Source organism: Aotus nancymaae, unplaced genomic scaffold, assembly GCF_030222135.1.
Source record: "Aotus nancymaae isolate 86718 unplaced genomic scaffold, 86718_ANA_hifiasm-v0.15.2.pri h1tg000076l, whole genome shotgun sequence".
In the NCBI taxonomy this organism is placed as follows: domain Eukaryota; kingdom Metazoa; phylum Chordata; class Mammalia; order Primates; family Aotidae; genus Aotus; species Aotus nancymaae.
In genome coordinates this window covers 12,893,984-12,920,352 of record NW_026988491.1, presented here as the reverse complement: position 1 = coordinate 12,920,352, position 26,369 = coordinate 12,893,984, and the positions used below count along the sequence as shown (strand labels likewise).

Genomic DNA, 26,369 nt, shown 5'->3' with positions numbered 1-26,369 from the left:
TCTTGAGGGCCCTAACAGCTCAACAGTTGTGGGACGCCATTTGGCCAAGTTTGAAGGGCTTTAAAATGCCGTTTGAGAGGACAGGGAGCAGGTAAGAAGAGGGAAGCCAGTATAGAAGGAATTGAGCGGAGAACGTGGGCTAGCCTGGTTAAATACTTGTCCTTATGGCTTTGCCCTTTCTGTGTCTGACCACCGCTCTGAAACCTTGTTCTCCTGAGTGCTGGGGTCTTCTCAGGGCTTTCTGAGGAAAACCGTTTAAAGGCAGTCAAAAGCCCACGGGGTCCACTGGGGCTCCAAGCACTTTTTTTTTTTTTTTTTTTTGAGACGGAGTCTCACTCTGTCGCCCAGGCTGGAGTGCAATGTCGCAATCTCAGTTTACGGCACCCTCCCCTCCCGGGTTCAAACGATTATACTGCCCCAGCCTCCCGAATAGCTGGGATTACAAGCGCGCACCACCATAACCAGCTAATTTTTGTATTTTTCGTAAAGACGGGGTTTCACTATGTTGGCCAGGCTGGTCTGGAACTCCTGACTTCAAGTGATCCGCCCACCTCGGCCTCCCAAAGTGCTGGGATTACAGGAGTGAGCCACCGTGCCCAGCCTCCAAGGGACGGTGAAAATATACGGTTCAGAAAATGCACCTCAGTGTGAACCAAGCGTAGCTGAGGGCGCTTTAACCTAATGGGGACATCGACACCTCACCAACTCCCGAAAGAAAGGGACACGGCGCATCCATCATGGCTGCCGGAGACAGAGCAGCGAGAGGCAACCAAAAGAAAATGGTGTCGGGGCCCGCCGCCATTCTCAGCAGGCCCAGGGCGGCCAGAGGGCTGCCAGCACCATATAGGAAGGCCAGTCAGGGAACTTAAGACCCTTCGGCCTCCAGCACCAGGAGACCCTGAAACTTGATAACAATATGGAGGACGGTTATTGTCTCTGCAAAGTAACTTCCACAAGTCGGCCGCAGGGTCTGACCGGAGATCGGAATCCGGCAAAATCCTCTATTCTCTAAACAGAATACGTTACGCATACTGCGCATCTTCGCAACAGCGGGCCGGCAAACGACGCAAAGAATGTTACGTCGCACCGGAGGCTCTTCCTCCCACCTCACCCCACGTTCTAGTTCAGGTGGCGCGAAAACTCTACGCTCACTCCGTACTTTGTTTTTCTTGTACACACTGCAAAATACCCCCATCGTCGCAACTGACGTAAAGTGCTTCCAAGAATACCCGTAGTACCCGGCGGAGCCCTCGGGCTATTCCGAGACGCTGTTTACGTATCCTCTCCGCCGTACGTAGCGTTAAGTTGGAGCAGACTCAGCGGCGGCCGCCATTTTGTGCAGTCGCTGGGAAGGAAGGAGACGCCTAAACCGCGGCACTGCCGGGTTTGAGCGTAGCCAAACCTGCCCACCGGCTTTATAGCCCCGATTCTCTGTGTTTTGCTCCCGTCTCCGACGAGAGAGGCGGCGACGGTGGCGTCTGCGACGGGAGACAGCGCGTCGGAGCGAGAGAGCGCTGCGCCTGCCGCCGCCCCAACAGCGGAGGCGCCGCCGCCATCGGTCGTCACCAGACCGGAGCCGCAGGCCCTCCCGAGCCCGGCCATCCGTGCCCCGCTCCCAGATCTCTATCCGTTTGGGACCATGCGCGGAGGCGGCTTTGGGGACCGGGACCGGGATCGTGACCGTGGAGGGTAAGGGTGGGGGAGGAGAGGAGAGGCCTGGCGTGGGGGTGGGGAAGTTGCTTCCTGGGTAGGCCAAGCGGACTGCGGGCCTGAGAGCCTTGCCCTCGACTCCCGGGAGGCGAGGCGAGACGGCGGTTTCGTTTGCGGGCCTCGGACCAGGGTCACTCGGACCCAGGAAGGGCGGCGGCTTGGCGACGCTGGGCCTCTTGGTGCGGACGGCCGTCGTGGCGCGGTCCGGCCTCGTCCCAGCCGCGGTGGAAGGGATCGGGAGGGCGGCCTAGCCGCAGCAGTCCCGGCCGGGTGTTGGGGCCTCGCCTGACTTACCGGCTCTCCAGTCTGGCCGCTTCGGGCGAGCCGCTTGATGTCTCCAGGCCTCGACCTTCATCTGGAAAACACGGATCTTCCTAAGAGAAGACTTAAGCCGGGGAAAACCTTTCACGAAATGGCAGCCTTGACGTTCTGTCCCCAGAGTTCACTTTATGGCACTGGAGACCAAAACACCGACTTTTTATTTTTAAAAATAGGTTTTAATCCTCTTCAGTCATATTTTAAGTGGGAGAAATACATTGGCATGTAAAGCAATGGAGTTACCATCTGAATGATCGTGTTTAGGGGAAGGAGAGATTTTTGGGTCGTTTAGTTTTAATTTTAATATTTCAGCTTTTTTTTTTCCTAATTGGACAGCAGCATCAACTGTTCGGTCTCTCTAGAAAGTTCTTGGTGTTGTGGGCCGGGCGCGGTGCCTCACGCCAGTAATTTAGTACTTTGGGAGGCGGAGGCGGGCCCATCTCCTGAGGTTAGGAGTTCGAAACCAGCCTGACCACCATGGAGAAACTCCGTCTCTACCAAAAATACAAAATTAGCCAGCCGTGGGGGCACATGCCTGTAATCCCAGCTACTTGGGAGGCTGATGCAGGAGAATCGCTTGAACCCGGGAGACGGAGGTTGCAGTGAGCGGAGATCGCACCATTGCACTCCAGCCTGGGCGACAGAGCGAGACTCCATCTTAAAAAATAAATAAATAAAAGTAATTGGTATTATAATGCCAGAATTACTGGGTTGGAAGTTAACATGGGTTTAAACCTAAAGTTCCCGGATAGATTTAACTGTTAAAAGAAAATGCTTAAGAGATATACTTATTTGTGCTACCACTTAGAAGAGCAGTGTCTGGACAGGCCAGGTGCAGTGGCTCACGCCTGTAGTCCCAGCACTTTGGGAGGCTGAGGTAGGCAGATCATGAGGTCAGGAGTTTGAGACTAGCCTGGCCAATATGGTGAAATCCCCGTCTCTACTAAAAATACAAATAACCGGGCTTGTTGGCGCACGCCTGTAATTCCAGCTAGTTGGGAGGCTGAGGCAGGAGAATCGCTTAAACCTAGGAGGTGGAGGTTGCAGTAAGCCGAGATCGCGCCACTGCACTCCAGCCTCCCCTCAACTCCCCCGTCCCCCAAAAAAGTAAAGTGATGCCACTTCATGTATGTGTGTGGCCTGGTCAAGATCCGAAACCATTGTGAACCTGTTACCTCCTCTGAGGAAGGGGTAATTGCCTTTACTTTGATGTGTTGTCAGGAATTAAAAGATAATGGATGTAATTGTCTGTCTGTAGTAGGGCTCTGTTAACGATATTTTTTCCAAACATTTTTGTATTTTGTGGTTCAGATACACAACTACCAGATTTACTAGTCACAACCACTTCAGTTGCCACTTTTTACAAAATTAAAATTTTGATTTATACTTTATTAGGAAGGAAAATAGTTGATCTCATTTTAAGTTTAGAGGTGGAATGCTCAGTGTTTTACTGTATTACTAAATTTAGAAGTGAATTTCGGTACAACCAGTTAGAAAAATAATTTGACATTATCTAGGAAAGTTGAAAACAACCCAGAAATTCCTCCCTAAGCTTTATACCCTACACTGTAATGCCTAGAGCAGTCCTTGCACACGTGGCCCAGCATCCTTATACAGAAAAATTTGTACACCAGCATTCATGACAACAGGATGTTGGAAACAACTCAAATGTCTCAATAAGTTGTGGGTATTTGTGCCATTGAATACGATTGAATGGGGAGGGGGAAGAACTTGGATTAATGTGAATAAGTCACAGACGTTGAGTTAAAAAGCAGGTTGTGGCATGGCGACACATTAAAGGTTATGTGCAAAAATGACAGGAAAGGAATGGTTAATAAAATTGAAGGTAGTGGTTAGGGTGAAAGTTGTAAACGTGAAATAGGCACATAGAGGGGCTTCAAGGTACTAATATTGTTCTATTTCTTTATAATGGGTGTTTGGGTTAATACTTCCTTTCCCCATATATATGCTTTAGTAAGTTATTTGAAAGGAGGAAAAAAGTGAATTACTGATTCATACTTGACTCTGAGTATCAGATGACATTTTTTAAAAATTTCAAATGAACTGGCCTTTCAAGGTCTGCCCTAGCTCTCCGTTTCCCTAGACACGCTCTTGATTTGAATTGCTGTTCTACTCTTAACTGAATGTTACACAGTTGAAGTGGTGGTTACTTTGAAAAGGGAACGGGTGAGGTCAGCTCATGTATTTTACATGTGTGATACAAAAATGATAGGCATTGTACATTTGAAGTAGTATGATTTTTAATGTTAACATGAATCGTCAAAGCTGAATTTTTTTTGCAAAGCCAAGTTAAACTGTTAATTGCTGACTGGATAAAAACATTTGAGGAGCGTACTATACCAGAGTACAATGTGCATATTTAAAGATATCATGGATATGCTCAAAAGTAAAAGGTTTTCTTGAATTTTGAGGTCATTAATTATGTCAGCATTAATTATAAACGTGGAAGACAGCATATTTTCCAAGAACTCCATGTTTCAAATTAGAGGTTTAGTGTAGAGTAGTATATCTTGAATAAATAGCCAGAGAAATATGGAGAGAGGAAAAAAATACGTAAATGGTAATGAGGTAATGATTAGTTTAAAGCCTTACCAGGAACCTTACTTTCAAAAGTTTTATTTTTTCCTAGATTATTAAGGTTTGGGTATTACTGCAATGCAGCAGTAACAATGAAATATTTTATAATTTGCAGGAGTGATAATCCAAAGACTTCTTGAAAAGTGCCTTATTTAGCTGCTTCATTTGCAAGTGTCGGGGGTGGCAATTGAGGTGGCCTTTTGGTCTGTTCACTATTGCACTATTGAGCCTCAAGCTGAGGAGCATATTAAAGATGTCGACGTGTATCCCAATGCTATGTGCTCTTCCTGTTCTGATTCTTAATTTGTCTTACTGCCTCAGCAGTGGTATAAAGAATTAGCCAAGTTCTACCTGTTGAATGTAGGTATCCAGTGATCCCAATAAAATTTTCCTGTCATCAATTTCTGTTACGTTTGTGTTTAGAGGAATGTCTAGCTGGTTAAGCCAGAGTTCTAATGCTTTAAATTGCAGGAAATTGAGGCCCTGTAGAATAATTCACCTGCTGCCTGTCAGTTATAAAGTGGAACTTTATATAAGATGATGTTATGGCCAGGCGCGGTGGCTCATGCCTGTAATCCCAGCACTTTGGTTTTGGGAGGCCGAGGCTGACAGATCATGATGTCAGGAGTTTTTGAGACCAGCCTGGTGAACATGGTAAAAACCCATCTCTACTAAAAAAAAAAAAAAAAAAAAATTAGCTGGGCATGGTGGTGCACACCTGTAATCCCAGCTAATCTGGAGGCTGAGGCGGAGGTTGCAGGGAGCCGAGATCGTGCCATTGCACTCCAGCCTGGGTAACAAGAGCGAAACCGTCTCAAAAAAAAAAAAAAAGGTTGGGAGGAGGGCCCAGGAAGCTATTCTAAGATTGAGGGACATGCTTGGAGTGTATTTTCCTCCTTGTCCACAATCTTGCCTTTAACTGAAACTTAAACTGTCACCCTTTGCCTGCATGTCTGTTACACAAGAGTAGAGACTTGTTTTTGTTTTATTTACTTTAGTAAAAACTCCAGCACAGCACCACTTCAAATAGTAACTGATACATAATTGGTACCTAATACCTATTTGTTGACTGAAATGATGCTTGCTTGTATTGAATGCTTGTTATGCCAGATACTTTTATAGCACATCACACATTATTAGGTCATTTTCTCAGCAGCCTCTGAAATAGGTGGTATTATTTCTAACTTGCATAGGAAACTGAGGTGTGTAGAAGTTAAATAATTTGAATCAAATTATACAGTAAGTGGCAGAATCAAAACTCAAACCATGTCTGGTTCTAGAATCTGTGATTGTAATCCTTAGAATGTATACAGGAATTTTGGATTTTTCACCTATTATAGCCATACTCATAAACAGTTATTCTTGTTGGGTAGTAAAGGAAGTTTTACACACTTCTCCATACCTTTAAGTAGGAGTGAATAACATGGCCTTTTGGAGGTAGGCTGGTAGTAGTCTATCTTTTTTGAATCTTTTTATGGTGTATAAGATATATTACTTCAGAAATACTGATGAACTGAAAATTCTGATGTTCCTAGATTTGGAGCAAGAGGTGGTGGTGGCCTTCCCCCGAAGAAATTTGGTAATCCTGGGGAGCGTTTGCGTAAAAAAAAGTGGGATTTGAGCGAGCTCCCCAAGTTTGAGAAAAATTTTTATGTGGAACATCCGGAAGTAGCAAGGCTGACTCCAGTAAGTTTGTGTGTGTGTTTCAATGTACAGATTATTGAACCAGTAGCCATAGTGGTTAGAGTTTATTCATACGCTAGTGTTGCTGTTTTACGTTTTCTAGTGTGGTGATATTTTTCTTTTTTTAAAAAAAATTTTTTTTCGCCGGGCACAGTGGCTTACGCCTGTAATCCCAGCACTTTGGGAGGCCGAGGCGGGTGGATCACAAGGTCAAGAGATCGAGACCATCCTGGTCAACAAGGTGAAACCCCGTCTCTACTAAAAATACAAAAAATTAGCTGGGCATGGTGGCGCGTGCCTGTAATCCCAGCTACTCAGGAGGCTGAGGCAGGAGAATTGCCTGAACCCAGGAGACGGAGATTGCGGTGAGCTGAGATCCCGCCATTACACTCCAGCCTGGGTAATGAGCGAAACTCCGTCTCGGGGAAAAAAAAAAAAAAAGTTTTTTTTCTTAATTACCCCCCTTCCCCTCCCCCTAGAGACTGGGTTTTGCCACGTTGCCCAGGCTGGTTTCAAACTCCCTAGCTTGAGCAATCTACCCACTTTGGCTTCCCAAATTACTGGAATTAGAGGTGTGAGCCACTACACCCAGCTGATATTTTTCTTATATTCTTAACTAAGATCAGTAATCCTCATAAAAGGGGGCCAGTTTAAATATGCACTTAATTTGTTCTCATTTGTTGATAATGCTTCCTAATCTATTTATTATACATGATTGAAACTGTATTGTATATTAGGTCATGTCTTTTCAACTGTCAGTGAAAAAAAGATATTGGTGTTGTCTTTTTTTTTTTGAAATGAGGTCTTGCTCTGTCCCCCAGGATAGAGTTGTGGCGTGATCTTCGCTCACTGCAACCTCTACCTCCCAAGTTCAAGTGATTTTCCTGCCTTAGCCTCCTGAGTAGCTGGGATTACAGGCACATGTCACCATGCCCCACTAATTTTTTTTTTTTTTTTTTTTTTTTAAGTAGAGCCACTCTTCCTGGCCAACATTGTCTGTTCTTGTGCCTCATTATCATTGTTTTGGACTTTACAAATGAAATGGTTATTCTTTCAGAAGGAAGTGTAATAGAAAGAGTACTTAGGTCCAGGTTTCACTTTTTCTTCCTCTTCCTAGTTATGACCTTGGGCAAGTTACTTAAATATTTGTTTTCTCCTATAGAAAATAGAACTCTTGGCCGGGCGCAGTGGCTCACGCCTGTAGTCCCAGAACTTTGGGAGGCTGAGGCGGGCAGATCACGAGGTCAGGAGATCAAGACCATCCTGGCCAACGTGGTGAAACCCTGTCTCTACTAAAAATACAAAAAAAAAAGCCCTTAACAGAAAAAAAAAGAAAATAGAACTCTTAATCACCTACATCATTAATTAGCTTACAAAGTAAGTAGGAGCCTTGCAAAGTTAAAAATGATATGTATATGAAAGTACTATGTAGACATTTGCCATTGTAAATGTGGGTTGGATAATTGTTGAGCTAGCTTGCAACATAAATTTGAATGTTTAGAATAACTAGTTTACTAACTTATTTCATTTTTTTCCCATAGTATGAGGTTGATGAACTACGCAGAAAGAAAGAGATTACAGTGAGAGGGGGAGATGTTTGTCCTAAACCTGTGTTTGCCTTCCATCATGCCAACTTCCCACGTAAGTGTTCTTCAGTCTAGAACCTTAATTTGTTAAATTGGGTTGAATAGTAGACATGGGTAGTAGGTTATTTAAACTTGAGCCAGGATTGGGATTTTGTTGAAAGGATAAGAGCTTGTTTTTATGCTCATCTGTTCTTCTGTTCTTTTTTTTTTTTTTTTTTTTAATTTAGTTACCATTTTGAGATGGAGTCTTGCTCTGTTACCCAGCCTGGAGTGCAGTGGCACGATTTTGGCTCACTACAACCTCCACCTCCCGGTTGAAGTGATTCTCCTGCCTCAGCCTCCCAAGTAGCTGGGACTACAGGCACCTGTCATAATGCCCAGCTAATTTTTGTATTTTTAGTAGAGGTGGGGTTTCACTGTGTTGGCCAGGCTGGTCTCGAACTCTTGACCTCGTGATCTGCCCGCTTGGCCTACCAAAGTGGGATTACAGGCATGAGCCACCACACCCAGACTGTTCTTCTGTTATTGTATTTAGACTGAGAATTTCTTTTTTTCTTTTTTTTTGAGGTTTTTATCTTTTTCTAGGGATTTGTTCTCTGCCTTTTAGAAGACAGCAGAATGAAATTGCTTTCTAGCTGGATATAATTTGAATTTGGTAAACAATAAATGACTACCATATTCCCATGTACTGTTAGATGCTTTAGGGTAATGGTTTTCAAATTTTGGGGAGCTTTTTTTTTTTCCTCTTTTTTGAGATGGAGTCTCACTTTGTGGTCCATGCTGGAATGCAGTGGTGCAATCTCAGCTGGCTGCAACTTCGGCCTCCAAGATTCAAGCAAGTCTCCTGCCTCAGCCTTCTGAGTAGCTGGGATTACAAACGCCAGCCACCACTCCCAGCTAATTTTTATATTTTCAGTAGAGACAGGGTTTGACCATGTTGGCCAGGCTGGTCTCGAATTCCTGACCTCTACCCACCTCATCCTCCCAAAGTGCTGGGATTATAGGTGTGAGCCACCGCACCTGGCCTGTAGCAGCTTCTTAACAGCTGGTAAGAGATTAAATAGATAAAGCACTTTGGAGAGATGAAGCTGGGTAAATCTTATCTTCAGTGAGCTTAAAAGTTTATTAAAGCCACTGGGGCTCATGCCTGTAATCCGAGCACTTTAGGGGGCTGAGGCCAGTGAATCATGAGGTGAGGAGTTTGAGATCAGCCTGACTAACATGGTGAAACCCTGTCTCCACTAAATATACAAAAATTAGCCCAGCGTGTTGGTGTGCACCTGTAATTCCAGTTGTTTGGGAGGCTGAGGCAGGAGAATGGCTTGAACCCAGGAGGTGGAGGTTGCAGTGGGCTGAGAGGGCGCCAGTGCACTCCAGCCTGGGTGACAGAGGGAGACTCCGTTTCAAAAAAAAAAAAAGTTTAAAAAAAACCCTTTTGGCTTGTGCCCTTAGTTTTAAACACAATAAAATGTGTAAAATAAAATTCTCTTACAGAATATGTAATGGATGTGTTGATGGATCAGCACTTTACAGAACCAACTCCAATTCAGTGCCAGGGATTTCCATTGGCTCTTAGTGGCCGGGATATGGTGGGCATTGCTCAAACTGGCTCTGGGAAGACGTTGGCGGTATGTATGAGCAAGACAAGATCCTTGATAATGTGGTAACTTATTTTGCTATTCTGTCAACGTATGTTCTCAGTTCTTCATAAAAGTGCAATTCAGATAGTATTGGTACTATTTTAGTTATTAAATATATGGAAGCATTTTATGTTCAAATTTACATTGCCTCCTGTGTGTAGATAGCAATGGTGAGTTCTGTTTTTCACTTTACTGTTTGTGCATTAATTCAGTAATTACTAAGATAATATTAAGTATTTTAGATTGTACTTCTAAGTGTAAGGTTGTCATTCTTCCCTCCCCCAGTATCTCCTGCCTGCAATTGTTCATATTAACCACCAGCCATACTTGGAAAGGGGAGATGGCCCAATCGTAAGTGTGTTTCAGTTTGTTTGTAATTCGAAGAAAAACTACAGTCTATTGACTATTGTATTTTAGGCATGGTGCACATTATCCGTTTGTACTCTTAATCACACCCTCCGTATGTGGAAATAGTTTCGTTCTCATCTTACTTGGAATTAAATAACTTACCCAAGGTCACTCAACAGTTAAGCTAACGTTTGAACCAAAGTCTAACTCTTAAGCTATGCATACTGCCTTGGTATACGCATTTCTTAATTGCTCTATGATGTTGTGAGGAGGGATACAAAAGAGGTATAAGATGAGGTCCCTATCCTGTGGTTTTTTTTTTTTTTCCTCCTCTTATAAGGCAGGATTTTATTCACTGTCACCCAGGCTGGAGTACAGTGGCGCGGTCACCACTCATTGCAGGATCGACCTCCTGGACTCTCCCGCCACAGCCTCCACAGTAGCTGGGACCACACACCCAGCTAATTTTTCAACACACGTTTTTGGCAAAGATAAGGTTTTACTATGTTTCCTGGGCTGGTCTTGAACTCCTGGGCTCAAGTGATCTTCCCACCTTGGCCTCCAAAGTGCTGGAATTGCATGTGTGAGCCACCATACCAAGCCCCTATGGCTTTGAAAGGAGATTATACATACGTAACATTTGTGATTAAATAATAGTCTTGTAAATGTTTGTAGAGCAGCATAATTTTATGGTTTGATCATTTTCATTTATGCTACCTATAAGTTTTTTTTTTTTTTTTGGAAACAGTCTTGCTTTGTCGCCAGGCCTGGAGTGCTGTGGCTTGATTTTGGCTCACTGCAACCTCTGCCTCCCGGGTTCAAGTGATTCTTCTGCCTCAGCCTTCTGAGTAACTGGTACTACAGGCACATGCCCCAACGTCTAGCTAATTTTTGTTTTTTTTAGTAGAGACAGGGTTTTTTAACAGTTTTGGCCAGGATTGTTTTTATTTTTTTGGAGACAGAGTTTTGCACTGTCACTCAGGCCATAGTGCAGTGGCACAATCTTGGCTCAATGCAGCCTCTACCTCCTGGGTTCAAGCGATTTTCCTTCCTTAGCCTCCTGAGTGGCTGGCACTACAGGTGTATGTCACCATGCCTGGATAATTTTTGTATTTTTTTTTTTTTTTTTTAGTAGAGACAGGGTTTCACCACGTTGGCCAGGCTGGTCTTGAACTCCTGACCTTGGGTGATTTGGCCTCCCAAAGTTCTGGGATTATAGGTGTGAGCCACTGCGCCCAGCCTACCTGTAAGATTTAAGTAACAGTCCTCAGACATTTTGAATGTGTACTTTTTTGTTGTTGATGGAGTTTCGCTCTTGTTGCCCAGGCTGGAGTGCAACGGTGTTATCTTGGCTCACCACAACCTCCACCGCCTAGGTTCAAGCAATTCTCCTGTCTCAGCCTCCCGAGTGGCTGGGGTTACAGGCTTGGGCCACCATGCCCGGCTAATTTTTTTTAATTTTTTTTTGAGATGGAGTCTTGCTCTGTTGCCAGGCTGGAGTGCAGGGACGTGATCTCAGCTCACTGCAACCTCCGCCTCCCAGATTCAAGCATTTCTCTTGCCTCAGCCTCCCGAGTAGCTGGGATTACAGATGTGTACCATCACGCTCAGCTAATTTTTGTATTTTTAGTATAGATGGGGTTTCACCATGCTGACAGGATGGTCTTGATCTCCTGACCTCATGATCCGCCCGCTTTGGCCTCCCAAAGTGCGGGGATTATAGGTGTGTGCCATTGCGCCTGGCTAATTTTTTGTATTTTTAATAGAGATGGGATTTCTCCATCTTGGCCGGGATGGCCTCGAACTCCTGACCTCAGGTGACCTGCCTGCCTTGGCCTCCCAAAGTGCTGGGATAACAGGTGGGAGCTACCACGGCTGGCCTTGAATGGGTACTTTTTAACTTTCTTTTTCTTTATATTTTTTTCTTTTCTAGACTGCTCAGCAGGACTTTTTAACTTTCTTAAGATTTAAGCTTGCATTTGTCATTTGTATTTATGAACATGTACAGTATATCTCAAGATATAAAAATGGACTACTTTATATACTACATAGTATATGTCTGACAGCATTATCATTAGTTGATATCTAATGGATCAGTACACAAAGCAAGGTTCATAATTTGAATGGTATATGATAAGTTGATTTTTGTATTTTGGCCAGATTGTACACAGTGTCATCAGATTATATGTACATTTTCATTGTTTTTGCCTAATCCTCCTGGTGAAGTGCTTAAACTAGAAGTCAGGAATGTGTCATTCTGCCAGTTTTGTGACTTCTACTTTAGGTCAGGTTGACCATCCAAAATTTCAAGAAATTTTAGGCTGGGCACAGTGGCTCACACCTGTAATCCAAGCACTTTAGGTATAGTCCCAGCTACTCAGGAGGCTGAGGCAGGAGAATCATTTGAACCTGGGAGGCAGACATTACAGTTAGCTGACATTATACCACTGCACTCCAGCGCGGGAGATAGAGCAAGACTCCGTCTCAAAACAACAACAACAACAACAACAACAAAAAGCAGATTTTTGAGGACCAGTGTGATTCTCACAGTAAATGCTTGCTGGAGCATTTTGCATTTTCAGATTTAGGATATTTTAACCTGTAAATGAGAGTTGTATATGCAAAACCAGGTAATACAATGTGTATCTCCATTTAAATAGTATGCATAAACTATATTGATTGATAATGTGTCATGGTAAAAGTGATGAGGATACTAGTATCATTCCACATGCTAAATATGAAGTTCTAATAATTTTTTCACACATTCCATTGTACTAATATTCCCTCCTTCCAATCTTCACCCCGTCACTTACTTTGAATGAACCAGATTAGACGACAAAAAAATAATTAGCATTTTGTTTTTGTGTTTTTGTTTTGTTTTAACTTGGGATGGGGTCTCAAGTGTCTTTTTGTTGGTTTCAGTGTCTAGTTCTGGCTCCTACCAGAGAGCTTGCCCAGCAAGTACAGCAGGTGGCTGATGACTATGGCAAATGTTCTAGATTGAAGAGTACTTGTATTTATGGAGGTGCTCCTAAAGGTCCCCAGATTCGAGACTTGGAAAGAGGTAATAATATATAGTGTATAAGAATTGTTAGTTTGTGTTACTTTACCAATTCCTGTGGATGAAATGGAAAAAGGTGGGTTCTTATGGAAAATTCAGAATTTCAGCAGCTTAGAAATTCTCAGATGTGACTAAAATAGCTATTTTGAGAGAGAAAGTTCGACATGGCTGGAAACTTTGATGATTTGGCGATTGTACACAAATCCTGACATAATGCTTTTGCAGGTACTGTGTTGAAATTTAGCTTCTCTGCAGCATTGAGTACAGCCACCAGGGCTGGTAGTGCTTAGTTTAAGTTTTTGTAGAGTCAGGGTCTTTCTATGTTGACCAGGCTGGTTGTGAACTCCTGCCTCAAGTAATCCTCCCACATTCCCTTCCCAAAATGCTAGAATTAGAGGGGTGAGCCACTGCACATAGCCAATTAGCTCAATCTTTGGTTTTGTTTTACAGGTGTTGAGATCTGCATAGCTACTCCTGGACGTCTGATAGATTTCCTGGAGTCAGGAAAGACAAATCTTCGCCGATGTACTTACCTTGTATTGGATGAAGCTGACAGAATGCTTGATATGGGGTTTGAACCCCAGATCCGTAAAATTGTTGACCAAATCAGGGTGTGTAAAGCTAATAATAAGCAATCTTTATTCCATTTGTCCAAGTTCCTTAGCCTGAAAGAAAGCCTTTCCTTTTTTGACAGCCTGATAGGCAGACATTAATGTGGAGTGCAACCTGGCCAAAAGAAGTAAGACAGCTTGCAGAGGATTTTCTTCGTGATTACACCCAGATCAACGTAGGCAATCTGGAGTTGAGTGCCAACCACAACATCCTCCAGATAGTGGATGTCTGCATGGAAAGTGAAAAAGACCACAAGTATGAAAGAGGTTTTACTCTCTTAATAACCCTCCAAAATTAGTATTACAGGAACCAGTAGTATATTTTGAGGCCTGAAAGCATTAAAAGCATTGCTAGCTTTCTGCTAATCCGTCTTTTATATTATTTGTTGGAGCATTATGGTTAAATGCAAGCAAGGATTCTGAATCCCTGGGTTTGAATCTCAGCTCTGCTGTTTACCAGCTGTATAATTTTAGACAATTTTATGTCTTGGTGCCTTAGTTTATTCGTGAAATGGGAGTAATACCACTCAACATGAGACTTGCTGTGAGGATGGTATGAGTTAGTATTTCTTGAGCACGTAGCAGAACCTCAGTACTCTTATGTCTATTAAACTTTTTTTTGAGACAGAATCTCATTCTGTTGCCAGGCTGGAGTGTAGTGGCGCAATCTTGGCTCACTGCAACCTCTGCTTCCCAGTTTGAAGCGATTCTCCTGCCTCAGTCTTGTGAATAGCTGGAATTATAGGCCTCCACCATCAGGCCCAGCTGATTTTTGCATTTTTAGTAGAGGCGAGGTTTCACCATGTTGGCCAGGATGGTCACGATCTCCTGACCTTGTGATCCACCCACCTCGGCCTTCCAAAGTGCTGGAAGTACAAGCATGAGCCACTGCACCCAGTCTATTAACTATTAAAAATTTTTAAAAGGTAATGTGTGAAGAAAGTACTGTGGCTTTGGGAGTTAGTATTGCAGACATAATCTTCCACATAATACATAGATACTTTCTGTGTGATGACTGCATTGTTGGTCTTGTTTTCAGACTGATTCAACTGATGGAAGAAATAATGGCTGAAAAGGAAAACAAAACAATAATATTTGTGGAGACAAAGAGACGCTGTGATGATCTGACTCGAAGAATGCGCAGAGATGGGTGAGTATAGCACAAAGGCCATTCACCTCTGGTTTTACAGTTACTGGAAATTTCTAAATTGGTATTGTAAATGCTGTGTAGTATTTAATAATGCCTATGCTTGCAGTTTGCTCTTGTAATAAGTACAGTCATCTATTCGTGAAGCCTAACAAACCTTACCAAAATTGCATGATAGCGTTTGTTTTTAAAAACTTGATTTGCCTCTTTTAAAAAGATTTTTTAAATGTTGGTCACTTTTCTTCTGATAGTTGGCCAGCTATGTGTATCCATGGAGACAAGAGTCAACCAGAAAGAGATTGGGTACTTAATGGTAAGTTTAAAACTAAACATTTTCTGTTGATTTTTTTGTTTTTCCCCCATAAGTGAATATCCATGCTCTATTTCAGGGATAGGCAAACTTTCTGTAAAGGGCCAGATAGATAGTAAGTAGGCTTGGCTTTGTAGACCAAATAGTGGTCTCTGCTATAGCCACTCAGCGCTGCTGTTTTAGGACAAAAGTTGTAGGTCATAGACAGTACGTAAAGAATGGCCTGGACTAGGCACTGTTGGTGGCTTATGCCTATAATCCCAACACTTTGGGAGGCTAAGGCAGGTAGATCACTTGAACCCAGGAGTTCAAGACCAGCCTGGGCAACATAGTGAAACCCCATCTCTAAAAATTAAAAAATAAATTAAAAATTAGCCAAGCTTTGTGGTGTACACCTGTAATTCCAGCTACTCTGGAGATTGAGGTAGGAGGATTGCTTGAGTCTAGGAGACAGAGGTTAGAGTGAGCCAAGAGCGTGTCACTGCATTCTAGCCTGGGTGACAGAGTGGGACCCTGTCTCAGAGATAATGTGGCTGTGTTTTAAAAAAATTTATTTGCAAAAATAGGCATTGTGCCAGATTTGGCCCAAAGACCATTTTGTCTTACTCCTGTTGTAGTTAACTGAATTACTGAGGGCACTTTTAGCATGTCCTAATGGTTCTTTAAGGTCCACAAATGCTGGTTCTTCAAACTTTTTCACACCTTTCACCATTCGCCTTAATAAAGTCTTCGAATTTTTCTTTCTGATTATAAAAATATAATTACCATTTGGGGAGAATTAACAGTTACTGAGATATTTAAAGAAAAATTTTTCTTATATTGATGCATATTTTAGCATATTTCCTGCCAGTCCTTTGTTTTTTTTCAGGACTACTTTTTTTTTTTTTTTTTTTTTAAAGATGGGTTTCACCATGATGGCCAGGCTGGTCTTGAACTCCTGACCTCAGGTGATCCACCCACCTCAGCCTCCCGAAGTGCTAGGATTACAGGTGTGAGCCACGGAGCCCGGCCCTCAGGACTTCTCTTAAGGGAAGGCCATTGAGTGAAACGGAAGAGACCATATTAAGAAATAATACACAGCTGGGCACAGTGGCTCACACCTATAATCCCAGCACTTTGGGAGGCCCAGGCGGGTGGATCACCTGAGGTCAGGAGTTTCAGATGAGCCTGACTAACACGGAGAAACCCCATCTCTAAAAATGCAAAATTAGCCAGGCATGGTGGCGCATGCCTGTAATCCCAGCTACTTAGGAGACTGAGGCAGGAGAATCACTTGAAGGCAGAAGGCAGAGGTTGCAGTGAGCTGAAATCGCGCCATTGCACTCCAGCCTGGGCAACAAAAGCAAAACTCTGTCTCAAAAAAAAAAAATAATATGCATACCTCTTGGGGGAAATAAGTTATTTTCATTTCGCATCTTTTAAACTTGCCTTCTATTGCCACCCCAACTTCTGGTTGTGTCTCATTTGGGAAAAAAAGGAGAAAAAATTCTGGTATATGTTAATTATGTAACAAATTGCCATACTATCTTAACGTTTTGTTTATTATCCTGCTGAAGATAAGTGTAATAAAGATTTTCAAAAGAATTACTATCTCTCATATCTGTAAGAGCTTGGGATTTTCTGACACCATTATTTGAAATTTTAACATGGTAATGTAAATAGATAGCTAGGAATGCTTATTTGATTATGATTATTGTTTATTTTTACAGAGTTCCGTTCTGGAAAGGCACCCATCCTTATTGCTACAGATGTAGCTTCCCGTGGGCTAGGTTTGTATAGATAGGTGTCTCTGTCAATGGTATATGTATCTTTTGGTTTAAAGATTTGTTATTTCAAAATCAAACTTCAAGTTTAGAAAATTGTATATATATGTGGTTAGATAAATATTTGAAAGAAAAGAATACAAAGTGTGATTCTCCCCATTTCCCCTTCCCACAATTTTTTTTTTAACTTTGGTTTTCCCCCATCCCCCTTTTATTTTCAAAGTCTCTTTCTGCTCCTAACAAACAGGCTTTGGTCTGCAGCAGGGCCTAGGCATGACTATTCAAACAGTTAGAGGGAGAAGAGACAGTCAGTTGAATGGCTCAACTTCTCTCTGGTGGTGTTTTCTGGCTTGATAGAATAAGCCTGACGAAACCTAGCTACTGTAAACTAGTTTCTTCAGTTAATCTTTTCCCTATCCCTGTCTGTTTAAGCTAGATGTATACAGAGAGGTCCAGTTTTATGAATGCTTATTAGATGGAATTTAATAAGTCTATAACATAGTATCAGAACAGCAATCAAATTTATATTGCCCAGTTTAATTTACTGAGGTCAAATTATCATGGGCATTTGACTGTCCTCTTACCCATGTCCTTTTATTCATAGGTGTGTTATCCAATTGAAGAGTTTAATTAAAAGATGGTTTTCTGGAATTTTTGACCCATTACCATTTAAGATATATAGAGAATTTTATGGTAGTTTAGGCCACTATCCTGAGCTAAACAGGTCTAACTCAGAACTTCTATATTTTAAAAAAGATTATTTATATTTCAAGGAAATCCTTAAATTATTGACAGGTATTTAATTTGCCTAGTAAGTAAGAAGTAAGGTGAGAAGTACCATATTATTCCCTTATACTATTTAATATAAAGAGAACAGGTATTCAAACTGGAATACAAAAGTAATGAAGCCTTTTATTCCATTGCACTCATCATTCCCTCCTTCAGAGGTGGTGACCTGCAGCCATGACGGAAAGTTCTCTCTGCCCCTCTGCCCTGAGGTCATGTCTGGATCTGTGCCATTAGAACTTGGGCCTGTTGGGAGAGGAGGCGGAGGCCTGAAAGCAGTTTACATAAACGCTTTCAGTAATGGTTGGTTTTTAAACAGGCTTGCTATGTGCTGGTAGCTTCTTTGTGCATCTTGCCTAGACAATTAAAAATATTTGCTCCCCCTTGCATTTCTAAACCAAATTAATTGGCTACCATTAGAATAACTTAGACTCTTCATCCTACCCCCCACTCATCCAAGTGAGGGGAGAGGGAATGTACCCGAGTCTGTTTCTTGTTACTCAACATCAGTGCTTGTTTTGGGCCCCTTTGTTTGCTGCCTTGTAAAAAATCAAAAGAGGGAGAAAACCCACCAAAATGGCAGAATTCTGACCAATGTCCTACAAGATCCTGGAAAGTGAAGGCTTCTACCTCATAGACAGGGGTGCAATTTTCAGCTGAGTCACCAGGCCTTTTTTCACTTCCTGTCAAGCGATGGTCTCTTAAATGTTCCCTTCAGGTAAGTTCTTTGATTCCCATAATTTTATAATAGTCATCCTTAGGCTACCACTTCCCTTTCCACTGGGATAGTTTTTATTTTTCCTTTTTTTTTTTTTTTTTTTTTTGTTTAAACTACACACTGTTAAACTAAAAGTATTGAATTTATTTTGTTTTGTTTTTTAACAGAAGCTTTGATATCAGCTGCAGATCACTCAGTACATGGCCGTGGCAAATCTACATTGGCCGGAAGCAGCTCTAGATGAGCCTGTTGGCTAGACTTAGTCCCTTCTAATTAGTGATTGGAGATTCAGGCCATGTCATAGGGCCTTTCAGACAAAAGGTTCTTATCCCAGGCAGCTGGCCAAAACATTAACTTTCCATTTCTTACCCTGCTACAGCATCTTCTAGAAAGCCAGCAAGATAATGTGGCAGTGCACAGATAACATCAGGGTAGACTTGACTGGAGAAAACCAAATTCTGCGCTTGCTCCTATGTGCCCCCAGCCAGCTGTGTGTGCACACACAGGACACCTTTCTAGTATGAAGAACTTGCATCATGTCTGCCCTCTATTGAACACCCCCAGAAATACTTCCAAGTATTAGTGTGTGAACTGTTGACTCCAGCCCCTGGTGCTTTCTGCTAGGAAAGCACACTTCCGCATCCAGTGTAGTAATTGAACTTGTTCTGCTGCCGTGGTCATATGCAGTGGAATTGTCTAAGGAGCATTATTGTAGCTCTGAAGATGTCATGGAGTAGAATTCCCCACCCTGTGTCTTACATCCACCCTGGCCCTGTAAATTCTTTTTTCCTTTGTTGGCGTCAACGACCCTAGCCGGAGACTCAAGCTGCCCCCTGTGATAAGTGCCTTCTCGTCTTTCTGGTGTGATTCAGGACTTTAGGGGTCAGTAAAGACCGAGGAGCCTTTATTGTAATAAGAAACAGACATAAAGCCCCTTCTTCACAAGCCCCGTAATAACAGCTGATTTTTTTTTTAAATCATCTCCCCTTTCTCCCTTGAAATTAATCCAGTCTGGGCAATAGATGCAGTCTGACCCTTTGGATGTAACTTATATTTTTTTATTAATTATTTTTTTCTACAATCACCCCAATTATCCTTGGGGGAGGCGTTGGAGGACCTGAAATTTTTACCCGAACCCAGGTTCTCCGGCGCTTGGCAACCAAATGGGGCTACAGAGAAGCATCTAAGCCAGTTCACAGAGCGAGCGTGTGTGGGGACTTCTCACTGCCACGGACCCTTGATGCATGCTCCCCGCGCTCCAGTGGTCCCGTGTCAGAAGGCGGAGTTTTCGAAAGGAGGCCGCCAAAAATAAAAGGCAAAGAGACGGGATCGGCTGCAGCGGTTTCCCAAAGGAGGAGGGAGTGTGCATCGGTCTGGTAACAAACAGAGAATGTTTTTTAATTATTTATATCACAAAAATCTGTGTTTTATCTAGGATATTTTCTGAATATTCTTTGTAAAATGCAGATTTTTTTCCACAAAACAGTAGGATTCTTTGTTATATTCTTAAAATTGTTTGTTTAAGTAGGTAAAAATAGACATTCAGCTGAAAGCATTACACTAACATTTACATTTTAAGCCTTAGGAGGTTATTCAGCCCAATTCCCAGCAGTGGACAGAATACTAAACTTGTCTCAAGGTTTCATGGTTTTTCCCACATTCTTTGGCTGTTAATTTAATTTCCCAGGTCACATAGACAATCATTGATAATTGAAACAAGCTGAGTTGAAATAACCTTGAGTTGAGCAAAAATATCCTTATTTTGGCAGAAGCTGGGCTTGGTAGTACAGTAAAATTTTAGTGTAATGTGCTCTTGTAATTGAAAGGGGAAAGATAATCTGGATGTTTCTGCAAAGGAAAATAGGTGTGTACTTAACAACTTTGGCTCTACTCAGTTTCTTAAAAATATAAGAGCGAAAAACAACCTAAATGTTTTGATTAAGTTTCCTTTAAATTGTAGTAATACAATGTATGAAGCTTCTTTTTTTACTTTGCTCTGTGACTGGTTTAAAGGTAAGTTTGTTATGTTGTTGGTAGATTTTGCCAGGCTTCTCCCAACAGAGTAGAAGTAATTTGGCCTTGTAACTTAAATAGTGGTTTACCACTTTGTTCTACGTTCCAGTTCTTAAAAGGAAAGTATTGGAATTTGGGTCTGAAGACCAATTTTGGTGTAACTCCTGTCAGTGTATTGGTTAAAATGTAGCAGAGGCAGGAGTTTGGATGGTTGGATGGGATTCCCTTAGGATTCTACAGCCAATAAAGATGCCACTTTCCATGCATGTCCCAGGAATCAGTCCTCTTTTACTCTGTTGGGATGAGTCTCTTTTTGTTTCTGTTTAGAGTGGTTACTAACTTCACCTTCTTTCCTCTTGCTGTCATCTGCATTCGTGCTTCCCACCTGTTGTTGGCATGTCCTTTACCTTCTCTTTCCCTGCCACATCAACCTACACACTGACTCATCGACATGGAAGATGTGGAAGATGTCAAGTTTGTGATCAACTATGACTATCCAAACAGCTCAGAGGATTATGTGCACCGTATTGGCCGAACAGCCCGTAGCACCAACAAGGGCACCGCCTATACCTTCTTCACCCCAGGGAACCTGAAACAGGCCAGAGAGCTGATCAAAGTGTTGGAAGAGGCTAATCAGGCTATCAATCCAAAACTGATGCAGCTAGTAGACCACAGAGGAGGCGGCGGAGGCGGGGGTAAGGGTAAGTCCTGGAGTTTTCCAGGTACTGCTGAGGTATCTTTTTATGCTTATTGTGCCTTATTTTTAGTTGTTTTTAACCATGCAAAGGCTTTAAGTATGTTGCCTAATAACAAATGACACTGCCTCATGCTTTTTGTAACCTTTTTCAAGTAAGAAAACTTGAAGTTTGTCGTAATAGTCCTACTTTTGCAGCACAATATTAAGTACATTGTGCTTGTGTACAGTTAAGCTAAATTGTGAATTTTTATTTTTCCTTAAAGACTGGTCTGAGTTTTAATGTTGTTGCTTTTGCGGAGCAGGGGTGGAGATAAGAGTCTCACTCTGTCGCCCAGGCTGGAGTGCAGTGGTGTGATCTCGGCTCACTTCAGTGAACTCTGCCTCCTGGGCTTAAGCGATTCTCCTGCCTCAGCCTCTCAAGTAGCTGGTACTATAGGCATGTGCCACCATGCCAGCTAATTTTTGTATTTTTTGTAGAGAAAGGATTCACCCTGTTGGCTGGTCTTAAACTCCTGACCTCAAGTGACCTGCCTGCCTTGGTCTCCCAAAGTCCTGAGATTACAAGTGTGAGCAGTGTGCCCGGTCATGGTTGCCTTTTTAGTACTTTCAGAAATGCTTAGTAGTATATTAGCTTTTCAGTTTTCCATACAGAGAGATCAGTCATTTTACACTATCGGGCGGTGGGTAGAAACTGAGACATAGGATCTGGGCTTCCTGACTCATAGTTTCATATTCTAGGACCATGTTTCTTGATTATCCTCAAGTTAAGGACCTAAAAGGGTGAGAAGTTCTGGTGTCCTTTAATGTTTAATACTTTTGTACCCAGTAGAATTTTGACATTGTTATGTTTAGATCATATATCTGGCCTTAAAAGTTTCCTTATATCTTCCCGTTAGGTGGTCGTTCTCGATACCGGACCACTTCCTCAGCCAACAATCCCAATCTGATGTATCAGGATGAGTGTGACCGAAGGCTACGAGGAGTCAAGGATGGTGGCCGGAGAGATTCTGCAAGCTATCGGGATCGTAGTGAAACCGATAGAGCTGGTTATGCTAATGGCAGTGGCTATGGAAGTCCAAATTCTGCCTTTGGAGCACAAGCAGGCCAATACACCTATGGTCAAGGCACCTATGGGGCAGCTGCTTATGGCACCAGTAGCTATACAGCTCAAGAATATGGTGCTGGCACTTATGGAGCTAGTAGCACCACCTCAACTGGGAGAAGTTCGCAGAGCTCTAGCCAGCAGTTTAGTGCGATAGGCCGGTCTGGGCAGCAGCCACAGCCACTGATGTCACAACAGTTTGCACAGCCTCCAGGAGCTACCAATATGATAGGTTACATGGGGCAGACTGCCTACCAATACCCTCCTCCTCCCCCCCCTCCTCCTCCTTCACGTAAATGAAACCACTCAAGTGGTAGTAACTCCTACAGACTTCATTACATTTTAAGGAACACTGTCTTTCCTTTTTTTTTTCTCTTCACCTTTTCTTTTTCTTTCTTTCTTTCTTTTTTTTTTTTAATTTTTTCTTCCAACCATTGTGATTTGTCTTTCATGCAGATTAGTTAGAATTCACTGCCAGGTTTCTTCTGCCCACCAAAACGATCCAGTCTGTAATAACATTTTGTAAAAATATATACATGTATAGCTGACTGGAAAGGATTAATTTCTTCCCCCAACTTCTTGCATGTTGAAGATATTTGAGCTATTTTTCATCTTAAAGAGTAAGGTATTAGGCCCTTTTGTGGGAGCCCATGTTTTGTTTTTCTGAGTTGGCGGGGTGGAGGGGAGGGAGGGGAGGAGAGCTGAATTGTTTTGCAGAGGAAGATGGCATCTGTGCTTTAAATTTCTCATTACTGGGTTAGAAAACCTGGAGGGATTTCCCTGCACATTTTCTATAGTGCTTTTAAATGTTTTTCAAGTTGGAATAGGTTTCCTCAGGCTGCCTGTTTTGACTGGCTACTTGAGTGCATTTAACAGTTAAAAATTACTAATTGGTTTTATCTCCTTTTACATTCTGCCTTCCCACCTCCATTACTGAAAAATAACCATTTTACTGTCAAGTTAGAAATTGAATCGCTGAGTCTTTTATATCCTTTAAATTAAAAACCACAAGTGTTTATTGCAGTGGTTAAACTCTAGCATCTCAGCATCTGGGTGGAAGCGGCCTGTATTTCTTCCCAATATAACTGGGGACCATCTGTGAAATTCATTTTCCAGCCAGACAGCTGCTGTGGGCAGATGAACGTAAATGCTCACTGGAAATGTACTAACCAGTTTTTTGTATTGACCTGCAGTGTAAAAAGCACCTTTAATTATAAACAATATATTCAAAATGGGCAAATGCAGTGTAGAGCTAGAATAAAAGCAACTCTTTGCCAGTTACTCTGCCCTTTTGGCAAAGTTACCTTGAACAAAGAACCTTAAGGGTTTATTAAGAACTCTTATTTTCTTCATACCCTGTTCTCTGCAGTGCTTTTTAACAGCTTCTGGGTGCAGATTTTCTTCGGCATCCTTTTGCACTCAGCTTATTACAGGTAGGTAGTGCTTAAGAAAAGTTATGGAGGACTAAAGCCTAAGTCCTTTCCACTTTTCCTCCATCTGAAGGTCGGTGAGTTCATCCTCTTCATAGTAATGCTGTTTTATCAAGAGTTTTTAGAGCAGATGGACCCAGAAAGAATTTTCTGCTGTTATGTTCACTGCAACAGGATAAAGACAGCAGACAGCCCCAGAAACCCCTTCCAGATGTGATATGGGACTTAATTTTTATGCTGTTAATTGGTATTCATTCACAATGCAGTTAAAGGTGGAAGGCTCCACTGCATTCTTTGGCTAAGGCCTGAATGCTTGCTAGTTTGTAAGATCTAAATACTTGAGGTTTTTGTTACTGTTTTCCTTTTAAAATTCTTTAGGGAGAGAGGAATGGTTTCTGAGGGCTTCTGAAAGTATGATTTAATGTGCAACATACAGGTAGGTTGTCAGCAGAAGCTGAAATATATGCATGTAAAAACTGACATCTTTATTTTAATTTTCCACTTTTATTCTTTCTTCTCTTTTTGCCCCCCCCGCCCCGCCCCCCAAATCTTATAGAAGTTGAGGCCAAGGGAGGATGGTAGGCACAGAAGAAACATGGCAAACTGCTCTGTGCTTTCACACCAAAGCGTTTCACCCCAAATTCGTCTAAGCACTGGCCAGTCTGTTATGGGCATTGTTTTCTACAACCAAACTGGGTTTTTTTTTTTTTCCCTCTTTCTTTAAACGTAGAGGTTCCACCACAAGGGATGCTCTATTCTCTTGCAGCTCTTGAAAGCATCTGTTTGAGGGAAAGGTCTCTGGGAAAGCAAGTGGATTATTTGGATTGCTTGCTCTTCCCTTTTTCCACCTGGGACATGGTAATCATAAAATAACAGTAAATTCCAAACCTCAAAAGCTATTATGGCCTGAGCACAGCTGAAATCTAGCAGAGTTTAACTCTTCTGCCTCCATGTCTGTCACTCATAAATCAGGTTCTGCTATTGGCTGCAGAACATGAGCAGAAGAATCATTTTATGCTAGTTACTGCATTCATGGTTGAAACTCAACTTAGGGAAAGGGTTTCAATGTATTAAGCAATGGGCTGCTTCTCCCCAATCCTCCCTAACAATTCATTGTGTGAACTTCTCATCTAAAAGGTTAGTGGCTTTTGCTTGGGATCAGTACTCTATTCATGTTCCTGCTGGTCTCCAAACACATTCCTGTTGCATTAAGACTTGAAAGATTTGTAGATGTGTGATGTTCAGGCACAGGATGCTGAAAGCTATGTTACTACTATTAGTTTGTAAATTGTCCTTTTGATACCATCTTGTTTTCTTTTTGTAGGTATAAATAAAAACACTGTTGACAATAAGGTGTGAGCTTTTATTGCTTAAAAATTTTCTAAATAGTAGACATCTTAAAACAGTTTTTATTTGTTTCAAGACAAAGGTAGGGGATGTTGGATTGACTCATCACCTTAGCACCACCTAAAACAAAGGAAGTGGGATTGATTGAGCTTAATACAAGAATTTGAGTCGACAACTTAGCAGGATACCTTGTAGGTAAGGGCTTGGGTAAATCTCTGCTCATTATCAGTAAGACAGTGATTGTGCAAATGGTACTAACCTTTGGTGGTTATTAAGTGCAATGCTGGTTATCAGCTACTGGTTTGAAAAAAAGTAAAAGGTGAGGCACAAAACTACTCCAGCCAAACCTGGTAAATTTGGTTTCCAAACCTGGTACATTTGGTTTGCTTTTGGCTTAAAGGCAGTGTGGAAATAACAGTTTCACACTTAAAACTAGCTGTCACTTGTATCTTGACCACCTAAATTGGGTCACCTAGCTGGAAAGTAGAAATTCACAAGAGCCTACTCTAATATTTCAGCTGCTCTTTAGTTGGGACATATCTAACAGAGGAGGGACATCATTCCAGATTGGGGTTGACTTCCTTCTCATGAGTCTTGTCCTTCGGCCTTAGAGAGCAACCATTTATTTGATCCATTTCATTGGTAAGGCACCTTAAGGTTTCTTGTTGCAGTTATTTTGAGGCACTATACTTGTACAGTTGGCCCAGGTTTTTTATGACCTCATAATGGGTCTTTAAGGGCGATCTGGGGTGGGATGATCAGGCTGCTGAAATCCACACTAAGCATTTTTCTAGTTTTAACATTTGATTCCAAGTTATGGTAAGTTGCCAAGGAGAATGTTCAAAGTAGTTTCCTTCATGTGCTTGTTAAATTAAGGCGTTGACCATCTCTGAGGGTCCTCAAATTGGCATTGGAAGACTTAACTTCTTTCCCTTAAGGACTGGAAGAAAATGGAGATGAAATTAGAATTTACCATCTGATGAAAGGACTGCTTTATTAATTCTGTGCATAATCTCAGTATCTTAATTGCCAGCTCACAGTTATATGTGATTGTTAAAGGGGGAGTCTTCATCTCTGGTTGACTGGACTTACTGATCCCCGTTTTGGTTACTGATGCCCTTCCCTCAGCTGTAAACTTAGCAGTTGGCCTCAGTTTGTCTATTGTACCTCTCATGCAGTCGTCAACAGTCCCTCAGTCCCAGCACTTGTGTCCACATCTCCACCTAGAGCCTTTTTCCTGAACAACTTCAACTGTCCCATAGCTAGTCACTGTACTTTGATTTTTACCCTACATAGCAGCTCATGGGTTGGGTTTTTAAATGACCTTGGTAATCAGGTAATAGTGCAAACCCATTACTCTGGCATATGAGATGCTGTGTCAAGTTTATCCAATCCATGGCCCGGGATGGCTTTGTGGCCCAACATAAATTTGTAAACTTTCTTAAAACATTGAGGTTTTTGCAATTTTTTTTTAAAGCTGATAAACTATCAGTGTATTTTG

At 42.1% G+C, this 26,369-nt stretch overlaps 2 protein-coding genes across 4 annotated transcripts in view; one reads left to right on the top strand and one right to left on the bottom strand.

The window, feature by feature from the left end:
* Positions 1 to 1,579: 1,579 nt before the first annotated feature.
* On the top strand, positions 1,580 to 24,873 carry DDX17 (DEAD-box helicase 17). 3 transcript variants are annotated; one of them, XM_064368049.1, is made up of 13 exons: positions 1,580 to 1,689; positions 6,162 to 6,312; positions 7,851 to 7,950; positions 9,390 to 9,523; positions 9,821 to 9,886; positions 12,806 to 12,947; positions 13,395 to 13,555; positions 13,639 to 13,811; positions 14,595 to 14,705; positions 14,954 to 15,015; positions 16,722 to 16,781; positions 20,751 to 20,987; positions 21,886 to 24,873. In XM_064368049.1, exons 1-13 carry the CDS (start codon positions 1,640 to 1,642, stop codon positions 22,389 to 22,391), a joined length of 1,953 nt encoding a protein of 650 aa, XP_064224119.1. In that variant the 5' UTR covers positions 1,580 to 1,639; the 3' UTR covers positions 22,392 to 24,873. The 3 variants fall into 3 exon arrangements, with proteins under 3 accessions (XP_064224119.1, XP_064224118.1, XP_064224120.1); XM_064368048.1 differs by having other exon boundaries at positions 20,751 to 20,993; XM_064368050.1 differs by lacking the exons at positions 1,580 to 1,689; positions 6,162 to 6,312 and adding an exon at positions 7,539 to 7,686 and having other exon boundaries at positions 20,751 to 20,993.
* Positions 24,551 to 26,369, bottom strand: part of KDELR3 (KDEL endoplasmic reticulum protein retention receptor 3) — a 14,390-nt gene continuing 12,571 nt past the window's right edge. The window contains exon 5 of the mRNA XM_012458953.3: positions 24,551 to 25,808. Within this exon, the coding sequence (XP_012314376.1) occupies positions 25,768 to 25,808 (41 nt within the window). The 3' untranslated portion in view covers positions 24,551 to 25,767. The remainder of the gene's footprint in view (positions 25,809 to 26,369) is intronic.

Excerpts from the sequence above, each read along its gene's own strand:
- DDX17 (XM_064368048.1), top strand. The coding sequence starts at position 1,640 with ATGCGCGGAGGCGGCTTTGGGGACCGGGACCGGGATCGTGACCGTGGA. Across the intron at positions 7,951-9,389 it reads CCATCATGCCAACTTCCCAC|AATATGTAATGGATGTGTTG; the intron begins GTAAGTGTTCTT and ends ATTCTCTTACAG. Across the intron at positions 9,887-12,805 it reads AAAGGGGAGATGGCCCAATC|TGTCTAGTTCTGGCTCCTAC; the intron begins GTAAGTGTGTTT and ends TGTTGGTTTCAG.